This window comes from Cervus canadensis, chromosome 3 (assembly GCF_019320065.1).
Source record: "Cervus canadensis isolate Bull #8, Minnesota chromosome 3, ASM1932006v1, whole genome shotgun sequence".
NCBI lineage: Eukaryota > Metazoa > Chordata > Mammalia > Artiodactyla > Cervidae > Cervus > Cervus canadensis.
In genome coordinates this window covers 28,116,706-28,140,843 of record NC_057388.1, presented here as the reverse complement: position 1 = coordinate 28,140,843, position 24,138 = coordinate 28,116,706, and the positions used below count along the sequence as shown (strand labels likewise).

Here is a 24,138-nt window from a genome sequence, read left to right as displayed (position 1 = left end):
AACTTCCTTGTCCCCAAGGACTTAACCATGATTAACGATCAAACAATAATTTTGAGTCTAGGTGGAATCTGGATTCTTTCCCCACAATCCCCGTGTTAATTCTGTAACACTGGGCAAGTTCTTTACCATTTCTAAGCCTTAATTTTTCTCATCCCTAAAAAAAGCTATAACGTAAGATTGATACAAAACAAACGTCATGTAGCACAAAGTACAGGTTCCACGAGTAGAGAAGAACATGTCTGTTTTGTTTCCCAGCACCTAGAACAATGTGCAGTACACAGAGGCAGATATTCAAAATATCTTGTTTATTATCCATTAAACAACCATAATAAATTTATAGCATCACTCTTGTCAAATGAGTTAATGCTACATAAAAATGACATGCAGAATTATCTGAAGAATACACATTCTATACATATAATTCCTATGATCTCTGGGTTTTTAAAAGTTATTTTTTAATGATATTTACTTCAGAAAGTAGAAAAACTTGTATCTGTACTGACACATCACATCCTGATCAAGCAGCAAGTCATGAAATACAGGCCTTATGGTATACCTGTCGGTATGCTTGATAACAGTATCAATTTTGTATTAATATAATTAAATATCAGTGTGTATAAATTAATATAACAGACATTAATTATCAATATATGCTGATATTGCATTGGTCAAAAAGTTCATTTGCGTTTTCCCATAACACAGTATACAAAGGACCAAATGAAATTTTGGCCTAACCTGTATTTAATAATATTGCTTAATACAAAACTAACATATTAAATACTAATAGTAATAGTTTACAAATATTAATGAAAATGAAATAAGACTCCTCTATAGCTTATATTCTTAAAAATCTGTTTTTCAAAATTCATTCAAAATCAGTTTACGGTACATATGTATTTACTAAAGGAAGTGTTCTTATTAGTTTCAAATTCCCTATCAACACAGAATACCATAAAGCAATACATTTTTAAAAATTCTAATTCTCCCTGTGGCACATAAGTCCTGCGCTCCAAAGGTCAATAAACAGTAGAGGGCTCACCTAGAGATAGAGGTATCAGTGATTTACTGAACATACTACAACAATTACAGTAACATAACTTAAAATCATACTGCTTAGCTGTAAAGACAGTCCTGTTCACCTGGAACAGTCTTACGAAGTATTTCACTTACTAGCTGCCTAACATACTGGTTGTATGCCCTTGGCCAAGACACTAACCTCTGATAGCCTTGGTTTCCTGTTCTAAAAACTGAGGTAACCATTGTTGTCTGCTTCAGAGGATGCCGAAATCAAATGAGTTAACATACATATAATGCTTAAGCACAATGTCTGACACTTTGAGACAATGAATTGTTTCCACAACTGATTACAGGAAATACACTGTACAGTACATGGGGACTTTATGGTGAGAGACAAGTGTAATGGTTACAGTCCCAGGGTTCTAGAGACAAAATGTGTACGGAGATTAGATGACCTTGAGCAAATTATTTACCACTCTAGGCCTCAGTTCTTACACCTGACAATACTTAACTTTATAGGGTGTTCTAAAGAATAAACGAGTTAATATGTCAAGTGCCGCATACAGTATCTGGGATACTCTAAACATGCAGTAAATGTGAGTTTAAACATAAAACAAACATTGAGGGTTAAAGAACACTTTTACTTCTTGTTTCATTCATAAAAGGGAACAGAATTATTTCTTTTCCTATTAGAACATTATGAAAGTGGAAGTTCGGCCCCATATATCATTCAGTCTCATAAGCAAGGTATCAAGCCTCATAATACGGACACTGGCTACATATTTGCTGGCTGAATTTATGGATGCAGTCTGCCAGCAGGGAGTCCACGAAATGGATGAAAGTCTATCAAGAGGTTACTAAAACCATTTACTGCCCTATCATTAAAATCAATTTAACTACTGACATCCTACCAATGAGGACAAAGGGTGAAATTCTAGAAATAAAAACACAATGCACTTTAACTTTATAAAACTATAAAACAAGTAATCAATAGGATTATTTACAAAATAAATTATTCCTTCAATAAGCATACTGTCATAGTTCATAGTATTTATGACAAATATCTGTCAAATGTTAGAGTTTCAAATTTAAATGTAGATCTAACTATATGGGAAAATGGGTAAGATTTACAAACCACTTTAAGTGTAACTGTTTATCCTACATGAGTTCTGTTAGTACATGTCATCATATGCATCTAATCTCTTCTCCTTCCTTCTTCTCCCTCAGGTCCCTGGCCAAGACACTCTCAACTATAACAAGGATTTCCCACCCTCCCGCCCAATCCCACACCAGGCACAGGAGGCACCCACTTACCACAGCACAGATCACTATCTGGTTCCTATACTTCTGTGCAAAAGCAGCTCCGCTTCTGTGAACAAAAAGCTGTGGTGACTTGACTCATTATTTACACAACTGGACTAAACTCTCTTGGGCCACATTATGAGGCACCTACATGATAACTTCTGAGGGACAGAAGCAACCTTGAGACTTTAAATATCTTTGACTTCGCCTTAAAACTTTCCTTACTGCTAAGATTCTCATCTGCGTCTCTCAAAACAATTAGATGAATGAAACAATTAGATAAGCAAGTTCCTCTTTTATTTCATTTTACTAAGCACTTTTTCTTTTATGATCATAAACTCATTCCTTTTCAAGTATGCATCCTGACTCATCCCAAGGATCTATCCATCTCATTCTTCTATGAAATCAAAGCTTTCCTCCACCTGTATGCCTTCCCCGAGTTTAGTTATCAGGATTGTATGTACCGAGCAACATTCCTTGATGTGTGAAACAGAAAAAAAATCATACACATAAGACACAGCTCCTGTCTACAGGAGGTTTACAATGCAACTTTAATGTATAATAATATTCCTTCATCTAAGCCTAAATTCTGCATTGTTTATAGAAGACTCTCTAACTGCATTTCCAACATGAAAAATCCAACGTAACTTGAAATGACGGTCCTCATCCCAACCTTGCAAACTTTTTAGTCATCCTTTTAAGGTCCTGCTCAGGTGTTAAACCCTCTCCATGAAAACACTCCAAGAACTCTACAAGCAAGTCTTTCCTTCCTCTGGGCTTCCGGAACACCTCATTGACAGCCTTTACAAACCACACTGTACTTTAATAAACTATATATTCATCATATTCCATTAAGTCTGAGACGCAAATGATAAGAAAGAAAAACTATCATGCTAATTAAACTATGACATGCCTTTGATTATGAGGTGGATTTCAATTTCCAAGATGTTAAATTGTTAACAAAAAAAAATTATGTCTTAGAAACAAAGTGATTCGGAAGGTTCCACAACAGGGAATATACTGTTAGGGAGGCAAATTTCTCACTTCACCTTTGGTGTCTCAATGCCTATTACCATACTTAATACAAAGCAGAGAAAAGAAACCAGCAAACGTGCTATTTTTACGGAATCCCTTCACACTGATTTCATGTCACCATTCTGTGTATTAAAGAGAGGTTCAACAAAGTATCTTTTGTATTAAGCAGCTTCACTGCCATAGCCTTTATCAACACCACTGTGAACTCACTGTTAAATTACCCCAGTAACGTCCTTTCTTCTAGGCTCCTAATTTCTGACTTCTCCACACTTTTATCTAGAGAAATGCTATAACAGCATCATTTGCAAACCTTTCCATTCAATCCCCTCTATCCACTAGATTCATGTTTTTCAAAATTATTATTACTTTGGCAGAATCTCTTCTTCAAACAAAACGTTAAGCACACAATCCAAAAAACCACAGAACTTCTCTGGCTGAAGCAGGGGCAGCAGGCTGTGCACTGGGCGTGCCCTGAGCTGTTCTGGAGACCACTATCCTCTGTGGGGCACGGAGATTAGAGAACACGACTCTCTCTGTTAGCTGTAAGCTTCCCGTGAGTACTTCACCCTTTTCATTCCAAGTTCAGCTGGCTTAAAACATCCTCTCTCTTCACCTTTCTACCCTCGAAGTTTCAAATACTTACTTCCTAGACCAATCTTCACCACAGAAAGCATTCCTTGTTTACTGCAGACCTCTGATCTCACTTGTCTCTGAACTCTCCCAGTTGTTCTCCTTACCTCAAAACCCAGCAGTTAAGTGTAAACTCTCATATGCAACTGCAGCAATCATATAATTGTTTCATGTATGTAAGCCTTATCTCCCTAACATAAGTATCCTTTTTAGACAAGTACTTTCAGAGCTTGCAGAGACAGCATGCAGCACACACTTAGTTCTTACTACACTGAAATACACTGCTTCTTTTCCACCTGCACATACACCCTTCCCCATATCCTTAGTTGCACTTCACCATGGCTTTCAGATACCCCTTTTATACAGATCTCTCTTTTAATTCTGATCTTATTAAAATATTTATTTTTAATTGATTACAACATTGGTTTGATTTCTGTCATAAATCAGTATGAATTAGCCATAGGTGTACATATGTCCCCTCCCTCTTGAATCTCCCTCCTACCTCCCGTCCATTCCCACGCCTCTAGTTTGTTACAGAGCTCCAGTTTGAGTTCCCTGAGTCATAGAGCAAACTCCCGTTGTTTATATACTTCTAATCTTTAATTCAAGCTAATATCCATATTGAAAACTACTTATTTTCCAACTTTACTATCTCACATTCTTCTAAAGGGTGAGAGTTGCTACGTATAGGTTTTTTACTAAGTTACCAACTTCCATACACAGTTTTCTTTACAATATCCAAACCCTTCTTATAACTTTGATCTGATCTGACCTTTACAGCTCTATGAGGTAAAAAGGGAAGGAATTAATTACACTATTTTACAAATGAAAAAAAGATTAACGCTCCAATTATAACATGTTTGCCCTGGATGGAGCAGCTAACAGAGAGCAGTGCCCACCAATAAGAGTTCTACTTCCCAATTCTGTTGCATTATATGTTTTAAAATATCATTTTCCATTGCTGCCTGAACATCCCCACAAGCAGGCTGTGAATACTGCACCCAGGCAGTCAGGTGTACCAATGTAATAAGGGGGCTACTGCCATGAAGTTCCCCCCTACCTTCCCCTGTGACTGAGCAACATTTAAACACACCAATGAAATCCCCTCACACCCTGATCCCCCAATAAAGGCATCTGCCCATGGGTTCTTGTTCTCTCTGCTCCCCACGTCCGAGGTTGAGCCAGCTTCCCTGACATCACCTCCCATGTGACTCTTTCTCAGGGCACACTGACTGCTTCTCTAGGACCTGTGTGTACAATAAACTTTTTTTCCTGGGCCTCTCTTGTGCCTCTTCTTCTGGCTGCAAATGACTGATGATCACCTAAAAGAACAAAATACCTGTGAGCTAGGAAGCCTCCCAGTACATGTATCTGCAGTAACAATAAACCTACTACCTGAACTACACCTCTGATCAAGCCCAGATAGTCTCCACCTATAACTTTATTGGGGCTTCCATGGTGGCACAGACAGTGAAGAATCTGCCTGCAACGTGGAAGACTTGGGTTCTATTCCTTGGTTGGGAAGATCCCCTGGAGAAAGGAGTGGCTACCCCTCCATATTCTCAGGCTTCCCTTGTGGCTCAGCTGGTAAAGAAACTGCCTGCAATGAGGGAGACCTGGGTTCTATCCCTTGGTCGGGAAGATTCCCTTGGAGAAGGGAATGGCTACCCACTCCAGTATTCTTGCCTGGAAAATCCCATGGATAGAGGCTCCAGTCCATGGGGATGCGAAGAGTCGGACACAACTCAGTGACTAACACACACCTAACTCACCTAACTTTATTATCACACCTAAGGCAAAGAGAACCTTCATCTATCTCAATTGTTGCTTTTTCTATTCAAAAGGGTCTGGGGCCTCAAATGGTTTTTAAAGCACCTTTGAGCTAAATATTCTGAGCCAAAAAGACAGGCCTATTGGGTTTGCTTACTTCACAGAGCACATTAACAGACTGGAAGTTCTAAGTGCTTCCCAGAGTTTGAACCACATCAGGATCCTGGATTTTCCAACTGCTCTCCAAGTCCACTCAAGAAAAAGTAATCACATTGTTCATACTAAAGTGACATCATCAGATATATGACTATGCTTAAAGTACTGAGACAAAATAGCCTAACTATAAATTCAATATTGAGCACTTCAGTGTATGTTTAAAACACTAATGCTTTGGTAGTCACCTAATAGAAGTACAAATAACAGAAAAATGGCATCTAAGGGCACAATCACTAAGTCTAACAAATAATGGAGAACAGAAAACTATTAATTTATGAACTAAAGTATTACGTAAATTTCTTAATAGAAATCATCTTAATCACTCTGCCTTTGTAATAAGAAAAATGGTAAACATGACTCTCAACCCCTACCTCCCCCAACCAAATCCCTATTTAATCAATCATGTAAGCTTAACAAGACTTATACAGAGCTCTCACCATATGCTGGATGAAAGTACCCAGAATAGACTATGTACTCAAATATTCATAGAATCCTAAATTTTAGAATTAGAAAACTCACAAATTATCTAATCAAACCTTCTATACAATATAGGAAATTCTTCTATATTTTAGTGTCTCTGATAGATGGGCATCCAGCCTCTAACACTAGGAAAATCACCACTTCATGAAACAAACTATTCCATTTCTACACAGGATTGTGTGTATGTGTGAAAGTCTGATTCTTTGCAACTCCATGGATTATACAGTCCATGAAATTCTCCAGGCAGGAATACTGGAATGGGTGGCCTTTCCCTTCTCCAGGGGATCTTCCCAAACTAGGGATGGAACCCAGGTCTCCCACATTGCAGGCAGGCATCTGTATATACATATACTGATTCTATTGGTTTCCCAGGGACAAACATAACAGAACTTCATCAATTAAAAAAGCTCTTCACATATCTAAAGAAGCTGTCACACTTTCTCTTTTCTTTTAATGATACCCACCCCCCCTGATTATTGTTAGTATGAAATGCCTTCCACACTTTTCAACCTGGGAACCCTTCTTGATATGCTTGCCAGTTTGTCACTGTCCCACTTAAAATGTGCCACATCCAGTAATGTACACAATATTGCACATGGTCTGAGAAGTACAAAATACAGGCGCTTTACTCTGCTCTTCGTTTGTGTTAAGCCAATAAAGCATCTTCACATGTCCTGCTGCCACACCATGCTTTCCATCTTGTAGGTATAAAATCGTGCCCCCCCAACCCGACAACTTTAAATAGAGGATCCTAACCGTTACATTTATGTTGCTAGTTCTTGTCCAGCATCCTGGTCTAGTAAGATCACCATCCTGAAGGAAATCAGTCCTGAATATTCATTGGACGGACTGATGCTGAAACTGAAACTCCAATACTTTGGCCACCTGATGTGAAGAACTAACTCATTTGAAAAGACCCTGGTGCTGGGAAAGATTGAAGGCGGGAGGAGAAGGGGACAGAGGATGAGATGAGTGGATAGCATCACTGACTCAATGGACATGAGTTTGAGTAAACTCCAGGAGTTGGTGATGGACAGAGAAGCCTGGCGTGCTATAGTCCACGGGGTTGCAAAGAGTCAGATACGACTGAGCAACTGAACTGAACTGAAAATCACTTGGCATCTCAATTCTATGCCCTCTCATAATTATTAGCAATACCCCCTAGCTTTGTCTCATCTTTGAATTCAGTCAATAGGTAAACCTCAGGTATGAAATCTGAAACAAACAAACAAAAATGTTCAACAGGACTGTATCAAGTATAGAACCCTATGCCACAATACCAGAGACCTTTACTGAGGAACACAGCCAACATTTTTCACATAATAGTTAGGTACAAGTCTTTAAAGAAATCATGACTATCAATGCTGAAATCAAGATACTTTGTGTTGATTTTATTTCCTTTGTATACTCATCCAGAAATTCTAAAGAACGAATTTGTGAACCTAGTTCTTTGGTGAACCCATACTGGCTCCCAGTGATTTCTGAATTCCTTTAAATATTCAGAGGGCAACTATTCCGTAATTCATTAAAGGACTCTGTTATGGGCAGTTATCAAGCTCATCTATCATGTGTGGTGTTTTCAAAAACTGAGGTGTTTATTCATGCTCAATTTTTCCATATTGTGTAACTTTTAAGTTATTGACATGGCCTGAAATGAAGTCTGAAAGTTCCTTCTGACCTTAGGATAGCATTCGTCTGGATCATACTTTCAAACAGAAACTAAATGCCCCCTATCTCCTCACTTACCTTGAATAAATATCTCAGAGTGACTTACAGCTCTAGTCATTTCCACTGGAACTGCATTCTCCTCACTGGTTAACAGAAGCTGGGTCGATGGAGAAGCTCTGCCTCTTCTCCATATTACATCATTTTGGTCAAGCAACGACTGTGTGCTCCACAGCAGGTTCCCAGCAGTTATCTATTTTACATATACTAGTCACATATAGTAGTGTGTATATGTCAATCCCAAGCTCCCCATTTATCCTTCACCCACTTTACCCCCTGGTAACCATAAGTTTCTTTTCTACATCATTTGTACCAACTTTTAGATTCCATATGTAAGTAAACCTCAATGAGGTTATCTGTAAAATAAGCACAATAATCTCAAGGATACTGTGGGATATACTGAGATAATAGAAATACCTAGCACCTATCACATACTAGGAAAACAATGTTTGTTTCCCTTCTCAAATCTCATTTCAAAAAAAAAAAATTTCTAACTAGAGTTAGAACTTGCTTATCTACAAATAGAATTTACTAATTTCTTTAGTTCTGAAACTGCTCTTTCAAGAAGGGACAAAATACTACTACTGAGGTTTCACCATTAAAAATAACAACAAAGAGACAGAGAATTGTGTGTTTCACCAATGCTGTATTCAATATATTAACACTGAATATCAGGAATAATAAACGCAGTCTATGTGGGAGAAGACAAGGCAAGCTGGATACTCTCCTTTTACGATCCCTAAACCTCAGCTACATTTACTCATTACCAAGCAAAAGATTCAGTTAACAAAGGCAGAAATACAGGAGAAAGACAACTCAAGCAGAAGCCAAGATTCTAGTTCTCACTTTGCCACAAAACACAAGAAAGTCACTTAAGCTTTCTAAACTTCAGTCTCCTTTGTGCTAAAGTACCACTAAGGGATGAGGGAGGAGGAAGGATTCTCAATTATCTTTAAGTTACCTGAGTTAACTACAACTTTAGTAAGTCTTTCTCTCACCACACATACTTACATTAGCAATAGGTTCCCTTTGCCACAACTTGCTCATTCACTAGGTAACAAAATGACAAGCATAAGGAGTATCCAATCTTACTCATACCTAGATCAGAGGAGTACAGGAGAGCCCACACGGACATCTGGATATGGTCTGATATCAGGCCAGGTTGCCCCTTTTACTGTCAATCCTTACTACGTCATCCCTAAAAGTATGCAATGTAGCACTGCAGAATCTCTGACCCATGTTTCTGCTTTCACTTATAACAGTAAAAACACAAAATTCCTTTATAAATAGACTTTAACAGCAATAAGGAAGACCAACTGGTGAGCAATAATCTCAAAGACCATTTCAAGTAAAAGTTTATCATTTGCAAATCTGTGTTATTTGTACTTTTCCCCATCTTCTTGCTTATTCAAGCTTCCTTTCTCTTCAACTTGCTTTTACGCCAGCTCCAATATTTAAGTATTACTTGTTATATATTCCCTGATTTAGATTTGAAAAGCAGATGATTAACACTCTATTTTCCCTCACTCAATTATCTTGAAATGCCTCCCAAAGATGCCCTTTTAAAAAATTAATGTGGCTCTATACGAGTACTTTTTTATCTTCCGTGAAAAACTTGAAAAGAGGCAACAATATTGTTATATCATCATCAACAGATCTTAAAGGTCATGCTATACATCTTCTAACGGGTAAAACCAACTTGGCAGTTCAGAATCCAAATCACTTGTACAGGGCACAAGATATAAGTTTCTTAATGAACGCCAACCTATAACAAACAATATTAGAAGATTTTACAAAAAGAAAATTATAGGAATAAACATGACTTCTCTGAAAAAGGAAATAACACAGGAGACATATGCATACAAATAGATACATGTATGTTTATATATGCACATATACATATGTGTGTATATGTGTATACCATATGTGTATACCATATGTATATACATTATTTTAAGATGTATACTAGGGAAATCCAAACTAATACAACATATGGCAGAGGAAAACCATATTTGTATTACATGTCTAGTCAATTTTCTACTTTTACTAGCTCTGGAAAAAAGTTTGGTGTAAGAAGTTGATTCTACTGGATTAAATTAGGTTTTTAAATTAAATATAAATGTCAACTATTTCGTTTGGCCTCTATTTTCACCAATAATGATTCTATTTTCACCAAAATTGACTCTTCCATTCCTGGTTCTGTTAATCCCAAGGTTTTATATTTTAAATCTCCAAAGAAGTAAAGGAAGATAGAGTTCTTGAAGTGCCAGCAACATTTCATGTCTGAACTACCTTTATGCAAGAATTTCAACAGAAATGTTAATTTCCACTAAAACTGACAAAGAAATATCCATCTATCAAGCAAAAGCATGATCTATTACCATATATGATCAGGGCCAAAAATAAATCAAATTGCTGGCCAGTGCAATTACTAATGAAATCAATGGTCCCTACACGTTCTAAATTCTTTAAAGAGAAATAACTCCTATAGTTCATTTAATCTAGGACACTTTGGCTACTAGAACACACTGCAAAAGCAGGTAGTTCTTTTTTGAGGACAACATCATCCATTATCCTCACTTACTTAAAACAAAGGATATTCTTAAGCCAGCAGTGTAACTAGTTCTTACTGTTGTTTTAGTTGCTAAGCTGTGTTCCACCCTGCGATCCCATGGACTGCAGCCCACCAGACTCCTATGTTCATGGGATTCCCCAAGCAAGAAGACTAGAGTGGGTTACCATTTCCTTCTCCAGGTGATATTCCCAACCCAAGGACTGAACCCACGTCTCCTGCGTTGGCAGGCGGATTCTTTACCACTGAGCCTGAGAAGCCCATGACTAGTTATTATATTTGCTCTTAACCTTTTTAAGAGGATTTCTCTTCTTCAAACTCCAAACTCTAACAAGGAAACAAACAATACGATTCACAGTAGGAGCACATGTATTTAGTTCCTACTACAATCCTAACTAGCTAGATGCTCAACCTAGAACTCAGGATTCAAGCTGAGACCAAACCACAGAAACACAAACTGAATAATTATCAAGGAAAGAAGCGTCCTGTAGGGTATCATTAACATTGCATTTCATAAAATCAAGTATGAAGCTCCTCAGCTTCAAATACTAGTTTCATTTTATTTATCTTGTATAATTTAAAAAAAATTTTTCTGTCCATGTCCTCCAGAACCTTTCCTATACTTTCTAAAGAACATGAGGATGGATGGTGGAGAACTCTTAGCCCCTTGTTCTTGAGCTAGCCAATACATTCTGTCAAAGCTAAATCATTTTTTCAAGTTCTGGTAATAGCTGTTATGAATATTAACAAAAATTTCCCATAAATTAAACAATACCACTGGGGCGGGGGGGTGGGGAGCATGAAGTAATCAAAAAGTACTAAAAAGCAAATGAGAACACAAAGTAAGAAATCTGAACTTCCAGGGCTCATTTATAGAAGGGAAATATCAGGTCCTTGCTGCTCATTCTCCCCCTTCCACAGACAGGAAAGTACCTGGTGTACCACTCTTAATGTCTTAAATGCTCAAAGTCAAAACGAATGAAAACAGCCAATTCCTTAGCTTCATTAAGACCACTCCATGGCTTCCCTGGTGGTTCAGCAGTAAAGAATCCACCTATGATGTAAGGAGACACATGTTCAATCCCTGGCCTGGGAGAATCCCACATGCTGCAGAGCAACTAAGCCCGTGCACAACTACTGAACCCGCAGTCTAGAGCCCAGGAGCTGCCACTACTGAAGTCGCCGAGCCCAGAGCCCAGGCTCCACGAGAGACGCTACCGCAGTGAGAAGCCGGAGCACTGTAGCTAGAGAGCAGCCTCCCACCCCCAACCAGAGAAAGCCTGCTTGCAGCAATAAAGACCCAGCAGAGTCAAAAATAAATAAATAAAATTATAAAAAAATAAAAAATGAAACCACTCCAGGGTGCTGCACCCAATTCTAAATTGCTATCTTCTCTATCACCATGTATACCTTAATTCAGCAAATGTCTGTCAAACACCTATTACGCTAGGAAGTAAAGCAAAATCTGCAAACGAGACCCAGATTAACTGCACAGACTTGTTGAAATCAGCATATATTTCTGGTCTTTATAGCACGGGTATTTTCTTAGAACAGAGCATATCTATTAAAAATTAACAAAATTTAAGGTATTTGATTTTAGGAGAAAAAAATCCAACTACATAAAGCTCAAATTTTCTCATACACGTAAGTGTCCCTCAAATCATATAAACTCTTTAAATAAAAAAATTATCCCAGAAAATGCAAGATTAAACACACCTACTGACAGTGCTCAACACATAGCTAGTCAATATTTATGGAATAAAAATTATGAATTGTACTTGCCACAGAAATCTATTCTCTGAGCCACTTATGAACTAGGCTCGATATCCATCTCCTCCATATTTTGCCTTATCAGTAGTTCACGGCTGACAACTTGATCCCTGGTTCTCAAACTTAAATGAGATTTACAACCACCTGAAAAGTTTGTTTGAAATCCTTGACCAAATCCTTGACCATACCCCTAAAAATTACAATTCCAGAAAACAGATCCTGCATTTACAATAATATATCATTCAAGTGGGCTTCCTTGGTGGCTCAGATGGTAAAGAATCTCCCTGCAATGCAGGAAACCTGGGTTCGATCCCTGGGTTGGGAATGATCCCTGAGGGCATGGCAACCCACTTCAGTATTCTTGCCTGGAGAATTCCCATGGATAGAGGAACCTGGCGGGCTACAGACCATGGGGTCGCAGAGAGTTGACACGACTGAGTGACTAAGCTCGGGACAGCAAGTGAATGTGAGGCAGTCAGAAGATCCTACTCTGTTATGCTGGTTTACCTTCAAGAGGCGAAGGGAAAACTCTGGGTCATAATTGGTATCAATGAGAAAACAGAAAAACTGAACATTTCTAGCCAAAACTAAAGATTATACAATCCTCTTAATCATAATTCACTAACTAATGCTTAAAAGGCAAGATGAAATATAACTGAAACAACCTTTGCTTTGACAATACAAATTGTCATTCAACCCACCCAAAACAGACATTTTTCTGAAATAACGTATTGTCAATGTTCAGAAAAAGAGTAGAAACAAAGGAAGCTGAGGACTGTGATCCATAGAAACAGGCATGAAATTGTGCTGTAATAGTTTTAGGGGAAAACATACCACACTCAAAACACTCTCTGACTAGTTACTATGCTGTCAATAAAAAAGCCACTGGTCATGTGTTACTATTTAAATTAAAATTAAATAAAATCAAGTAAAATTCAAAATTCAGTTCTTCTATTGCATTAGTCATAATGTAAGTCCTCAATAGCCACATGTGGCTAGCGGCTAACATACTGGATAGAAGAGATATAGAACATTTCCCTCGTCACAGAAAATTCTTTTGGATAGCTCTGGCTTAGAGTCAATGGGTATCTAAATAAAACATGTAATCTCCATTCTCCTGAATCAGAGAGGTCTATCTGACAACTTCTAAATTTTAAATATATAATTCTACTTTAGGTAGTGACTGTAAAACAAGAACCCTAGCATAATTTATCCACAATTTGTTTCAAGAAAAGTTATTCAAAAGTGGTATGTTTATTCATTTCTGATTCTCAAAACAGAAATAATTTAACTAAAGAGGTCTTAAGTATCAGACACCAAAACCACAACTAGGTTTTCATAATCAAATGAAAAGTGTTTAATTACTAGAAAACAAATGGCATTAGGTGAGAAGACTGATCCCAAAAGATTAAAACACTTAATAAGACTGGTTTTCCAACTACTTCAAAAGTTTCCATTCACATATGTAACAAATAACTACTTCATAACTAGTTCTAAAACGACCTTACAACAAATTCAAATTAGTGACATTTTACTGTCTATAGTTTTAATTGCTTTCTACCAATTTCACACTAAAAACTCCTATAAATAATTCAACCACTGTAGATTTTATTTAAATATAATTTTATAGGGGACTATTCACTGAAAGTCCTGAGCAAATCTTGGTTTTAGCAGAAAAGTAGGCATAAAAGTTAATGAAACAATTTGCCACTCAAAACCATATCTCTCAACTGCATGAACATCTAGTTTTGTATAATAAAATGCACAAGCACAGGCAACAAGATGCAGAAGCATGAGGAGTAACAGAATTCAAACTGCAGCAGATCTATAACTGTATTATTTCAGCTTTAAATAGACTTTCCCTTAAGTAAGACATAAGCATCACTTTGACCAGGGTTCTTTCAGAAAAGCTCAAGTATACACAAATTTGATCTCTAAATTACAAAAAAAAAAAAAAGATTATCCGGAAAGTCTGCTCTGCAGAAAAAAAACTTTTAGAAAATACATAAACCTAACGCAAAATCTGTAAACATAAATGGGTCATACTGATGAATACGGAGTTATGGCAGTGAGTCTGACATTCCTGTGTACTTTAGCTTCTTTATGATCATCTGCTTACTTACAGGTTCACATCGAATCTGAGTCAGCAAAGGAAAGCACTACCTCGTTACTAAAAACAGTTTAAAAGGATCTTTAAAGGCAAAGACTGTACAGTAACTTACCTGCCACACTGGTGATTGTAACTGGAACTCCTTGCACTTGAACACCCGCAGCACCCAGGTTGGCAACACTCACTGTCTGAAGGTTAGGCACTGATGCAAGCTGGGCAGTATTCAAAGTTATTGGGGCACCAGCAACAGCCACAGGAGCAATCTGAGCAAGGGTTGTGCCGCCACTTGAAGACACTGGGGTGATGGTTAACTGCTGGGATAACCCAGCATTCTGAACTTGCAAATTTGAAAGACTCTGAATATTCTGAACCTGTACAGTTTGCCAGCTGATTTGCCCTGAAGGTGTTAAAGTTGGAGCCCTGATAAGCACCTGAGTCGGATTTACTGCTTGAAGTTGAACATTCTGCAAAGGCTGCTGCTGGATGGTCTGAATCGTCTGCCCTGACTGGAGTTGAAAAGACTGGGGTGGAATAGCTTGAATTATCTGTTGCTGAGGCTGCTGGATCTGGATCTGTTGCAAGATAGGCTGGCCTACAATTTGCACCTGCTGAAGAGAATTTGATTGATCCTGTGTATTCTGTATTCCATTGGACTGAAGCTGACTGGAGCTCTGGGCTTCAGACTCCGTAGCAGAAGGTGTCTGAGAATCTTCAATGGTGCGTTCAGAACTACTGGCTGATGTGCTTGCATACTGGCCCGCATCTGCTGAGCTCACTAACGTGTCACTGCTGGTCAGAGATGTTGATGCAGTGGTTGTACAGGTAGTGGAGGAGGAGGGAGATTCTGGCATGCTGGCAGACGCCGTGGTGGTGGTAGGTGTGGACGCTGACTGACTCCCATTGGAAGCGCCACTGTCAGCAGTAGCAGCAGGCTGGCCAACCTGCGCAGCTCCCCCTCCAGTAGCCACGTTGTTTATCACTGGCAAAGCTAAAGTCACTCCCCCAATGTTAATCGGTAGGGTTGTTACAACTTGAGCCTGAGTACCAGGAAGGGTCTGTAGCTGCAGTGGTATTGAAACACCAGGTCTAATTTGGACTGGAACTGTCTGATTCGCCAGGTTTTGAGCAAGAATATTCCCAGAAGCTGTCCTGTTAGCAGCTGTGAGTATAGCCTGATTATTACCTGCAGAAATGAGCTGAATTTGACCCTGCAAATCCTGTAGAGATGAACTACTCGTTGGATTGATTTGAATTTGCTGGCCTTCCACCGTTTGAAGTTGTGGAATCACTTGGTATTGTACACTACCACTTGGATTTTGTACTTGTATGACTTGAAACTGACCAGGGGAAGAAGAATTACCTGATTTAGTTTTTGTGGGAGATGCACTCCCATTATTACTGCTGGAAGAACTAGATGAACTAGAAGCTGGTTGAGAAATGTTATTTTCTTTTGAAGCAGGAGGAGTGGAGGCAACAAGTTGCCAAGCATTCCCAGCAAGTTGTGTTGTTACCAGTTCTAGCTGTTGTGGTTGATTCTGAAGTTGCACCAATCCTTGGCTTGGATCTATAATAATTTGTTGTTGTCCAGTTGCTTGATTTTCACCAGGAGTCCCTATTTTGCTGCAAGTAGCTGCCAGTAAAGCCAGAGGAGAGGGCTGAGAGTCCTACCCAAAATGGGATAGTAAAAGGGAGAGGGAAAAAAAAGTGGGAGGATTTAGTGAAGGCCAGTAGTTGGGAGGGGTTTATTTATTTATTTTGACAGCTCTACATTTCAGAACTTACTCAAGAAAAGAAAAAAATCTAAATATTAGCAAAAGCAATAAGATACAGGAATAAGGAAGCAGGTCCTACAATATAAACTATAAATAATAAGAAATTTCTAACAAACTTTCTTGAAGTGTTATTTTACTAAACTCAAAACGCCCTTGGGAAAACACACACCTTTCTCTTGTAGTCTGAGTTCCTGGTGGAATTTTAACCACGATATTCCAAACATGTGAAACCTATATGAATTTACAATTTAACTTCCTCACTCTCAGAAAGATGCTTTGAGTGGATAAACATTTTTGTTCTGTTCTTCACTTCTGGGCATTTAAAGGGCATAACTCCCTCTTTCCCCTTAGGTTTCGTGATGCCTTTTTTTTTTTTTTTTTTGATGTTTGCCTTTACCTGGGAGCCTGAGGTTTTGGGTTTTTTATTGTTATTCTCTGGCTCAGAGGTTTTCCCTCCTTCTGTAGCCATCGCCGCTGCCTGTGCCGCCTCCTCCTCCTCCTCCTTCTTCTGATCTGCAACAAACCCCCCCCACCCCGTACACGACAACAGGTTATTAGGATTATTATTATTCGTCTTCCCCTTCCCCTCTCCTCCCCCTCCCTCCGAACATTAATCTCCATAAACCCGCGATCCACGCACACCGGCAGGGGGTGGGGGAGAAGGAGGGAAGGGAGGAGGGGGATATCACAAAACGTGGTTTGAAACCCGACCCATCGGCTCCAGAGCAACACCCAGAAGGTTGTTCTCTCTCAGACATTAAGACAAAACACAACCCTCCTTCCCTCCCCCTGATTCCCTCCCTCCCTCTCCTCCTCCCCTTAAAGCATCTCAGCGGCCCCGGGGGAGGGGGAAGAACCGAGCAGGGTCTGGGGAGGGAGGGAGGGAGGGAGGTGGTGAAGGAGACCGAGGGGGGTGGAGAATACGTACCGCTCATCCCGCATTAACAGGACAAACCCTCAGACGGAGACACTGGGATAGAGGTGGGTGGGGGTGGGGGCGAGGCGGGAGGAGAGGCCGGTCCCGCCCGCCCGCGGTGGCTCGGAGGAGGCTGTAGCTGGCACAGGCTCTGCCTCTTTTTCCGCGAATGGCCGCCGCTGGGCTGTGGCGTAGCAGCTCCTCTCTCCGCCCGAGCCCTGCTGACTCGCCCTTGATTGACAGCGGCGGCGCGCGGCGCGGGCGGCGGTGCGGGCCGGGGGCGGGGCCAGGGCGGCGCAAGCAGGGCCTACTCCCCACCCCCCTCGGCCTCTCTCTGCCAGAGCCTCCGACTCTCCACCCCTTCCCCCAGCGGATTGGCCGCCGACCTGCCGGGGGCCGGGGCGCTGGGGCCGCCTTCTCTCCACCCCCTTTCTGGGGGTTATTCTTTCAGCAGCTTTTCTTTTCCTCGCGTGGCTCCTCCGGTGCTTGTTCTCTCGGCGTTCTAGCTCAGGCGCACTGCCGGTGGGCCTTTCATACAGCCAAACTTGTTGTCTCAGGATATCCCGCCCCCTACTCATTTCCCAGCGCCCTCCCCTCAAAAGCCGGCTCCAGCATCCCTCAGAATTGCCACTAAAGAAAAAAAGCAGGATTCTCATTCAAGAAAAGCGGGAAGAGCGGACAAGGGGGCGCGCGAGCCACAGAAGACTCGGCGCAACCGGTGAACTGCCCGCTGCCCCCGCGCAGGGAGCATGGCTTTCCTGAGGCGCATCCGGACCCGGGCGCCCTTTTTCCCTGGCTCGGTCCCCATTGGTTGAGCGCCTGGGTGACGCGCGCTGAGTGGTGGGAGAAATGGGGCGGGGCACTACCGCAAAGGCTGTCGGCCTTCGTAGTTTCCGGTGGCCGCGACGGCCTCTCCGAGACACCGCCTTCCTTCCCGCCCCTGACTGAGTCCGGGCCGCGGAGCGGAAAGCTGCCCGAGGAGGCGGTGGCAGCAGGGCGTGGCCGGGGCCGAGTGGGAGTTGAACTGAGCGAGGGGGAGGGGGAAGGGGTGTTGTTTGCCTGGGCCTATCCAACGCGCAGGGCTGCCCAAACCACCTCTGCCACCGCCTCCTCGGCTCCAAGCCGCTCCCCGCGGGGCGAGCTCACACCCGGAGCGCTCGGCGATTGAGCGGGCGGCGGCGTGGGGAGGCGGGGTTTGCTGTCCTCCGGGTTTGAATGAACCCGGCTTCTTGGAGCTGCGCCTTCGCCTTTCCTTTCTTTGCTCACCTCCCTAACTCAGGCCCCGCGATTCAGATCCGAGGCCTGCTTTCCCTCGGAGAAGGATCTTCCATTTTGTTGTCTCTGGCTGGTTGCTGGAGCTGAGCAATGACCCGTCCTTTAAGGTTGCGTTGCGTCTTGCCGAATAGTCCGCGTGGTTGTCGGACTTCTCACTCTGTGAGTCTCAAAAGATTCTCGAGTGGAAGAAGAGCGCAGCTCATTGGGTCAGCCCTGGTCACGGTTCTGCATAAGCTTCTGGGCAAGTGAAATTCGCATCTGGCTGCATAAAGTATCTTGTAAAATTAACTTGAACAGCCTCCTGACCCAGCTTTCCTCCAAAGTCCTGAAGTCAGGATGATGCCATGCATTGTAATAATGCCTGATTAAATGTACCAAAAGTGGAAGTGAATCGCTAATATAAACACCGGCCTTGGGACTAAGCGCCCTTACAAACCTAGACTCACAGCCACCCATTCCTTCTTCACCTGGGCTTCACACACAGCCTAGAGCATTTTTGTCTCCTGCCTGAGGCCTGACGTGTCACAAGAGTGAGGAGGTCCCAGGTGCTTCACTTGACTGGCATTTCCTTTGCTTGTTAAAGTTATTGCAACATTGGCTGATGACAAAGCCAGCAGTGCAACAAGACAAAAGAATTCGAGTAAAGAATTAAATAGTATTGTCTACCCCTTCCTAAAAAATGAACCTAAGATCCTTAAATCACCTGCCTTTCCCCCACCCTATACAATTTAGAAAGCTCAAAAGTGCTTCTCGCATTTACAGATACACTGTCTATCCTTCAGTCTTTTTTTCCCCCAATTCACTGTGATGAATGAAGGAAGACATTTTGTAGTCTTATGAATTAGGGCATTCCTTGTAGTTTTTCTTACCTTGCAAAATCTGCCTCAGAGGAGCAATGTCACTGGCTTTAAATATGAGTTAAAGAAAAGAATTGTTTATCCATTCAGTATAGATCTAAAAAGTGTCCTAAATATTCTGTACCTTATATATAAGTGTTAATAATGGTAATTCATGAAACATCGTGTAGGGGAAGAAAAATCATTTTCCCCTACCCTTGTTTTTTTTATCTGAGACACAACCCCCGCCCCAAATAAAGATTAACAGGAGAAAAGCAATGTTATTAACATGTATGCCTCAAGTACACATGTGAGATGCCCAACAGCAAAATGAATACTTACTCAAAGTGTCTAAGAATTCAAACTTAAATGTCATCTTAGCAGGGAAAGGGAAGAGGGAATGTAGACCTCTTAGGGGAGAGTAAGTAATTTTTAGGAAAGATGAATGGGCTCATATCAAAATAGTATATGACAAAGTTGTCTGGGTTTGGTTCTAGTCCCTGTGTTGAGTCAGTCTTGGGGATTTTCCTGGTGGTCCAGTGGTGAAGACTCCACACCCTCATATCAGGGGGCCCCATTGGATTCCTTGTTGGGGAACCAAGATCTCACATATGAAAACTAAGCACATGTGCCTTAACTACTGAGGCCTCATGCTGTAGAGACTGCAAAAAACCTGTGCACCACAACCAAGACACAGCCCAGTCAGAACTTTTTAAAAAGTCTGTCTTCCCTGGTTGATGAAACCAGGGGCAGGTGACCTACATTAATCACTTCTCAGGCACCATCATTTTATCTACATAGAGAAAGTTTAGCTAGATAACATAGTTCCCAAAGTATAGTCATTCGTACCCCCACCTTTCTAAGTTAAGCTATACACAATCTATATTGTGATTAACTTAATGTTTTTCCTTTAAACCAATTTATTTCTAACATAAGTAATTTCTAACATGATTATTTCTAACATAATTAATTTAAGAAATTGATATCACCAAGGTAGGGCTTCCCAGGTGGCATTACTGCTAATGCAGGAGACACAAGAGCTGTGGGTTCGATCCCTCAGTCGGGAAGATCCCCTGGAGGAGGGCATGGCAACCACTGCAGATTTCTTGCTTGGAGAATCCCCTGGACACAGGAGCCTTGCAGGCTACAGTCCATGCGGTCGCAAAGAATCGGACCCAATTGAAGCAACCAAGCGTGCACGCAGGCATCCACTGTCTGTTACTAGAGTGCAGTCTTCTACAAGTGACTTTATCCCCTCATTCCTTCATCTATAAAACAGCAAAGGTGATAATATCACCATCTCAGTCTCTGGCATGTGGTAAACTCTCATCTGTAACCTATGATTTTTATTATTATTATTAATATTATTGCTAAGATACACTAGTTACAACAAGCCAAACTAGAGAGAGATAAGTGACTAAAAACTCTGTTTTAACTGATCTTTATTCCAAAGATTAAAGTTATTAATAATAACCAACAGGCAAATCCTTTCTCACTTTTATCTGACTCACACAAATTTATATATGTGTGTATAATTTGTTAAGGTAAAATTTTGTACACACTTTTGAACACACACATATGCGAACATACAGATGTATATATGTAAACTAGCTTTTTTTTAAACCATAACATATAATAACCATGTCTCCAGGTCAAGAAGTATAAATCAAAGTAATTATTTTCATAGAATTTAATACTCCATGGTATGAATATATTTTATTCAATAAAACTACCCCTATTATAGTCACTCAAGTTTGTATTGTTTTACCCTACCATAAATAATTTGCAATAAACTTATTTGTACTGGTACTTGCAAATATATTCTTTTATGTTAGCATTTTTATTTTAGTAGAGGGATTTCCAACAGTGGGATTGCTGACACTAAGTGTGTGCATATTTAAAAATTTTAATACATACAGTAAGATTGCTATACCGAAAAGTAATTTTATTTTACATATTTGCTTGGTAGTATGAGTACTCATTTCCCTATAATTTCACCAGCAGTGGTGGTTCCTGACCTTGTAAATTATTGCAGATCTGATGGGTGAGGAGTGTATTTATCTGACTGCTAGCTTGAGCCTCTTTGCATTTGCTTAGTGGCAAGTGATTTCTACTGCAGCAAATTGCTTACTACTACCCCTGCCTCTAAGTTCCTATAGTATTGTCTTTCACTTATCAATGAAGGAGCTCAATGTACATGATAATGTTAATTCTTTGTCATTTGTATTGCCCAAATATTTTTTCAACCTATTCTCTTTGATATTTTTCCATGTATTCTGTATAATATACTCTGAACTCTATTTCATCAAGGATAATATCAACCTAAATGACTGCTTTTCATAGTTTATTAAAATATGGTTACCTACAGAAATAAGGTACCTTTTGCACTATATAGGTAGAACTGTTTTCTACACTAGGCTAGGACAGAATTATTGTCTCCTTACCCACCCCTACTCCTCCACAACCCACCCCTCCCCTGTCCCTTACACACATAATCCTAAATGCCTGGAAGGGTGCTTGGACCACTGGAAGCATTCAATACATATTTATTGAGTCAATAAATATATATTGAAAGTTTTAGTACGTAATCTATACAAATAAAATTACCCTGTCACAGCAAAATTTCTGGAATAATTTTTTTAATCAAATTTGGAAGATATTTCAAATAGTTTGAAATAAAACACAAACTATCCAATTCACCAGAAGTGGGGGTAGAGGCATGTATACGTAAGAGGGCACCCCATATATTATAAGCAGTTATTCTCCCTAGCACATGCAGGAACTGATCTGTAATGATGGTTATGAAAAGTGAAAGTGTTTGTTGCTCAGTCTTGTCCAACTCTTTGCAACCACTTGGGCTAGATAGCCCACGAGACTCCTCTGCCCATGGGGTTCTGCAGGCAGGCAGATTCTTTACCATCTGAGCCACCAGGGAAGCAATGATTGTTATAGATTCTCTTAAATAACCTGAGGGCAGCTAATAATAATACTCAGGTCTATTTCCTTATTTGCTTTAATTCATAACAATTTTCACAAGGACCTGAATCATATATAATAAAATGTGAAATTTAAATTTAAAAATGAAATGGTGAATACAGATATGACCACCAACAATGTCAACAGATTATGTTTCATCTGAAATTTAATTTTGATTACAAAGTTCCTAGAGCAAGAGTAAATAAAGAAACATGATTGGTTCTATAGTTCTCATTTTCAGAAAGTTGAAAAAAGACACTTTCTCTGGGAAAGCAAAGCTCTTGCTAGCTCCAAAAACTAACAACTATTTTGTTTTCTGCGTTTTTTTTTTTTTAAGCTATTTTGTAAATGCCACTTGCATATTAGTTCTATAATTCACCATTTTAGGCATTTTCAGTGTTTGGAAAAGTAATTATGTTTAACAATATGGTTTGAAATATTTAATGAATTTAAATTAATTTACTCTATGAGATTTTTAGAAAATGTTAATATGTTTGAGATTAATAGAGCATTATAAAAGATCAAGTAAAATTAATTTTCTTATTTTATTCAAATAATTTGAGAATTAAAAACTGACCATGGAGATCTGAAAAGTAGATTTGAAGGCTTGAGGAAAAAAAATTGTGAGTTTAATTAACTGAATGTTAACTGAAATTCCAAAAATCTGTACATTTATTGTTCCAAAGTGTCAATAAGGGTCCCTTGGACATTTAAAACAATCATGCTAATAACCTTAAGATAACTAAATGAATCAACTCAAAACCAGATATCTACGAATTTCTGTCAATGCCAAAGATTTTAGTTTCCTTCTTTCTAATATTGAAGCAATTATTTGCTAAAGCTACTCTCTTTTGTGGTAACACCAAATCCTGAGTCTATTAGCCAAACAGGGCTCAGGGGAACAAATGGCCAGTTTATCTAAGAGTGAATTCAAAGTTTAAAGATACAGTATAAACCAAGTTCTTGGATTCGGAGAATAAATATTGTTAAAATGGCCATACTGTCCAAGGCAATCTACAGATTCAATGTAATCCCTATCAAAATATCAAGGGCAGTTTTTATAGAACTGAAACAAAAAACTTTAAAATTTGTATGGAAACAAAGAAGACATCAATAGCCAAAACAATGTTGAGAAAGAGGAACAGAGCTGGAGGAATTACATTCCCTGATGTCAGACCATTTTATACTATAATACAAATTTACTGTCATCAAAACACTATGGAACTGGCACAAAAACAGACACATAGGTCAATGGAACAGGATAGGGAGCCCAGAAATAAACACATGCACTATGGTCAATTAATCTACAACAATGGAGACAAGAATATACAATGGAGAAAAGACATTTTCTTCAGTAAGTGGTGTTGGGAAAAATGGACAGCTACATGTAATATAATGAAACTAGAACATTCTCTGGTATGAAACTATAGCATGCCTGGTAGCTCAGCTGGTAAAGAATCCACATGCAATGCAGGAGGCCTGGGTTCGATCCCTGGGTTGGGAAGATCCCCTGGAGGAGGGCATGATAATCCACTTCAGTATTCTTGCCTGGAGCATCCCCGTGAACAGAGGAGCCTGGCCGGCTATAGTCCATGGAGTCACAAAGAGTTGGACACGACTGAACTGAAGTGACTTAAGTATATGAGCATGCGTGCACACCCCGCCCCCGCCCAACACTACCCGCAAGACTGAATGAGGAGTCTGTCCAACACAAGGAAAGGACACAATGGAGATGT

At 40.0% G+C, this 24,138-nt stretch overlaps 1 protein-coding gene across 2 annotated transcripts in view; it reads right to left on the bottom strand.

Annotated features, from left to right (window-relative positions):
- SP4 (Sp4 transcription factor) overlaps nucleotides 1-17,547 on the bottom strand; it is an 80,862-nt gene extending 63,315 nt beyond the window's left edge. Inside the window, exons 1-3 of one of the 2 annotated variants that reach the window (XM_043462805.1) lie at nucleotides 17,328-17,547; nucleotides 16,797-16,912; nucleotides 14,740-16,291 (exon numbers count right to left, since the gene is read on the bottom strand). In XM_043462805.1, coding sequence (XP_043318740.1) covers nucleotides 14,740-16,291; nucleotides 16,797-16,912; nucleotides 17,328-17,334 — 1,675 coding nt within the window. In that variant the 5' untranslated portion in view covers nucleotides 17,335-17,547. The remainder of the gene's footprint in view (nucleotides 1-14,739; nucleotides 16,292-16,796; nucleotides 16,913-17,327) is intronic. The other variant, XM_043462806.1, reaches the window with a different exon arrangement.
- Nucleotides 17,548-24,138: the final 6,591 nt, after the last annotated feature.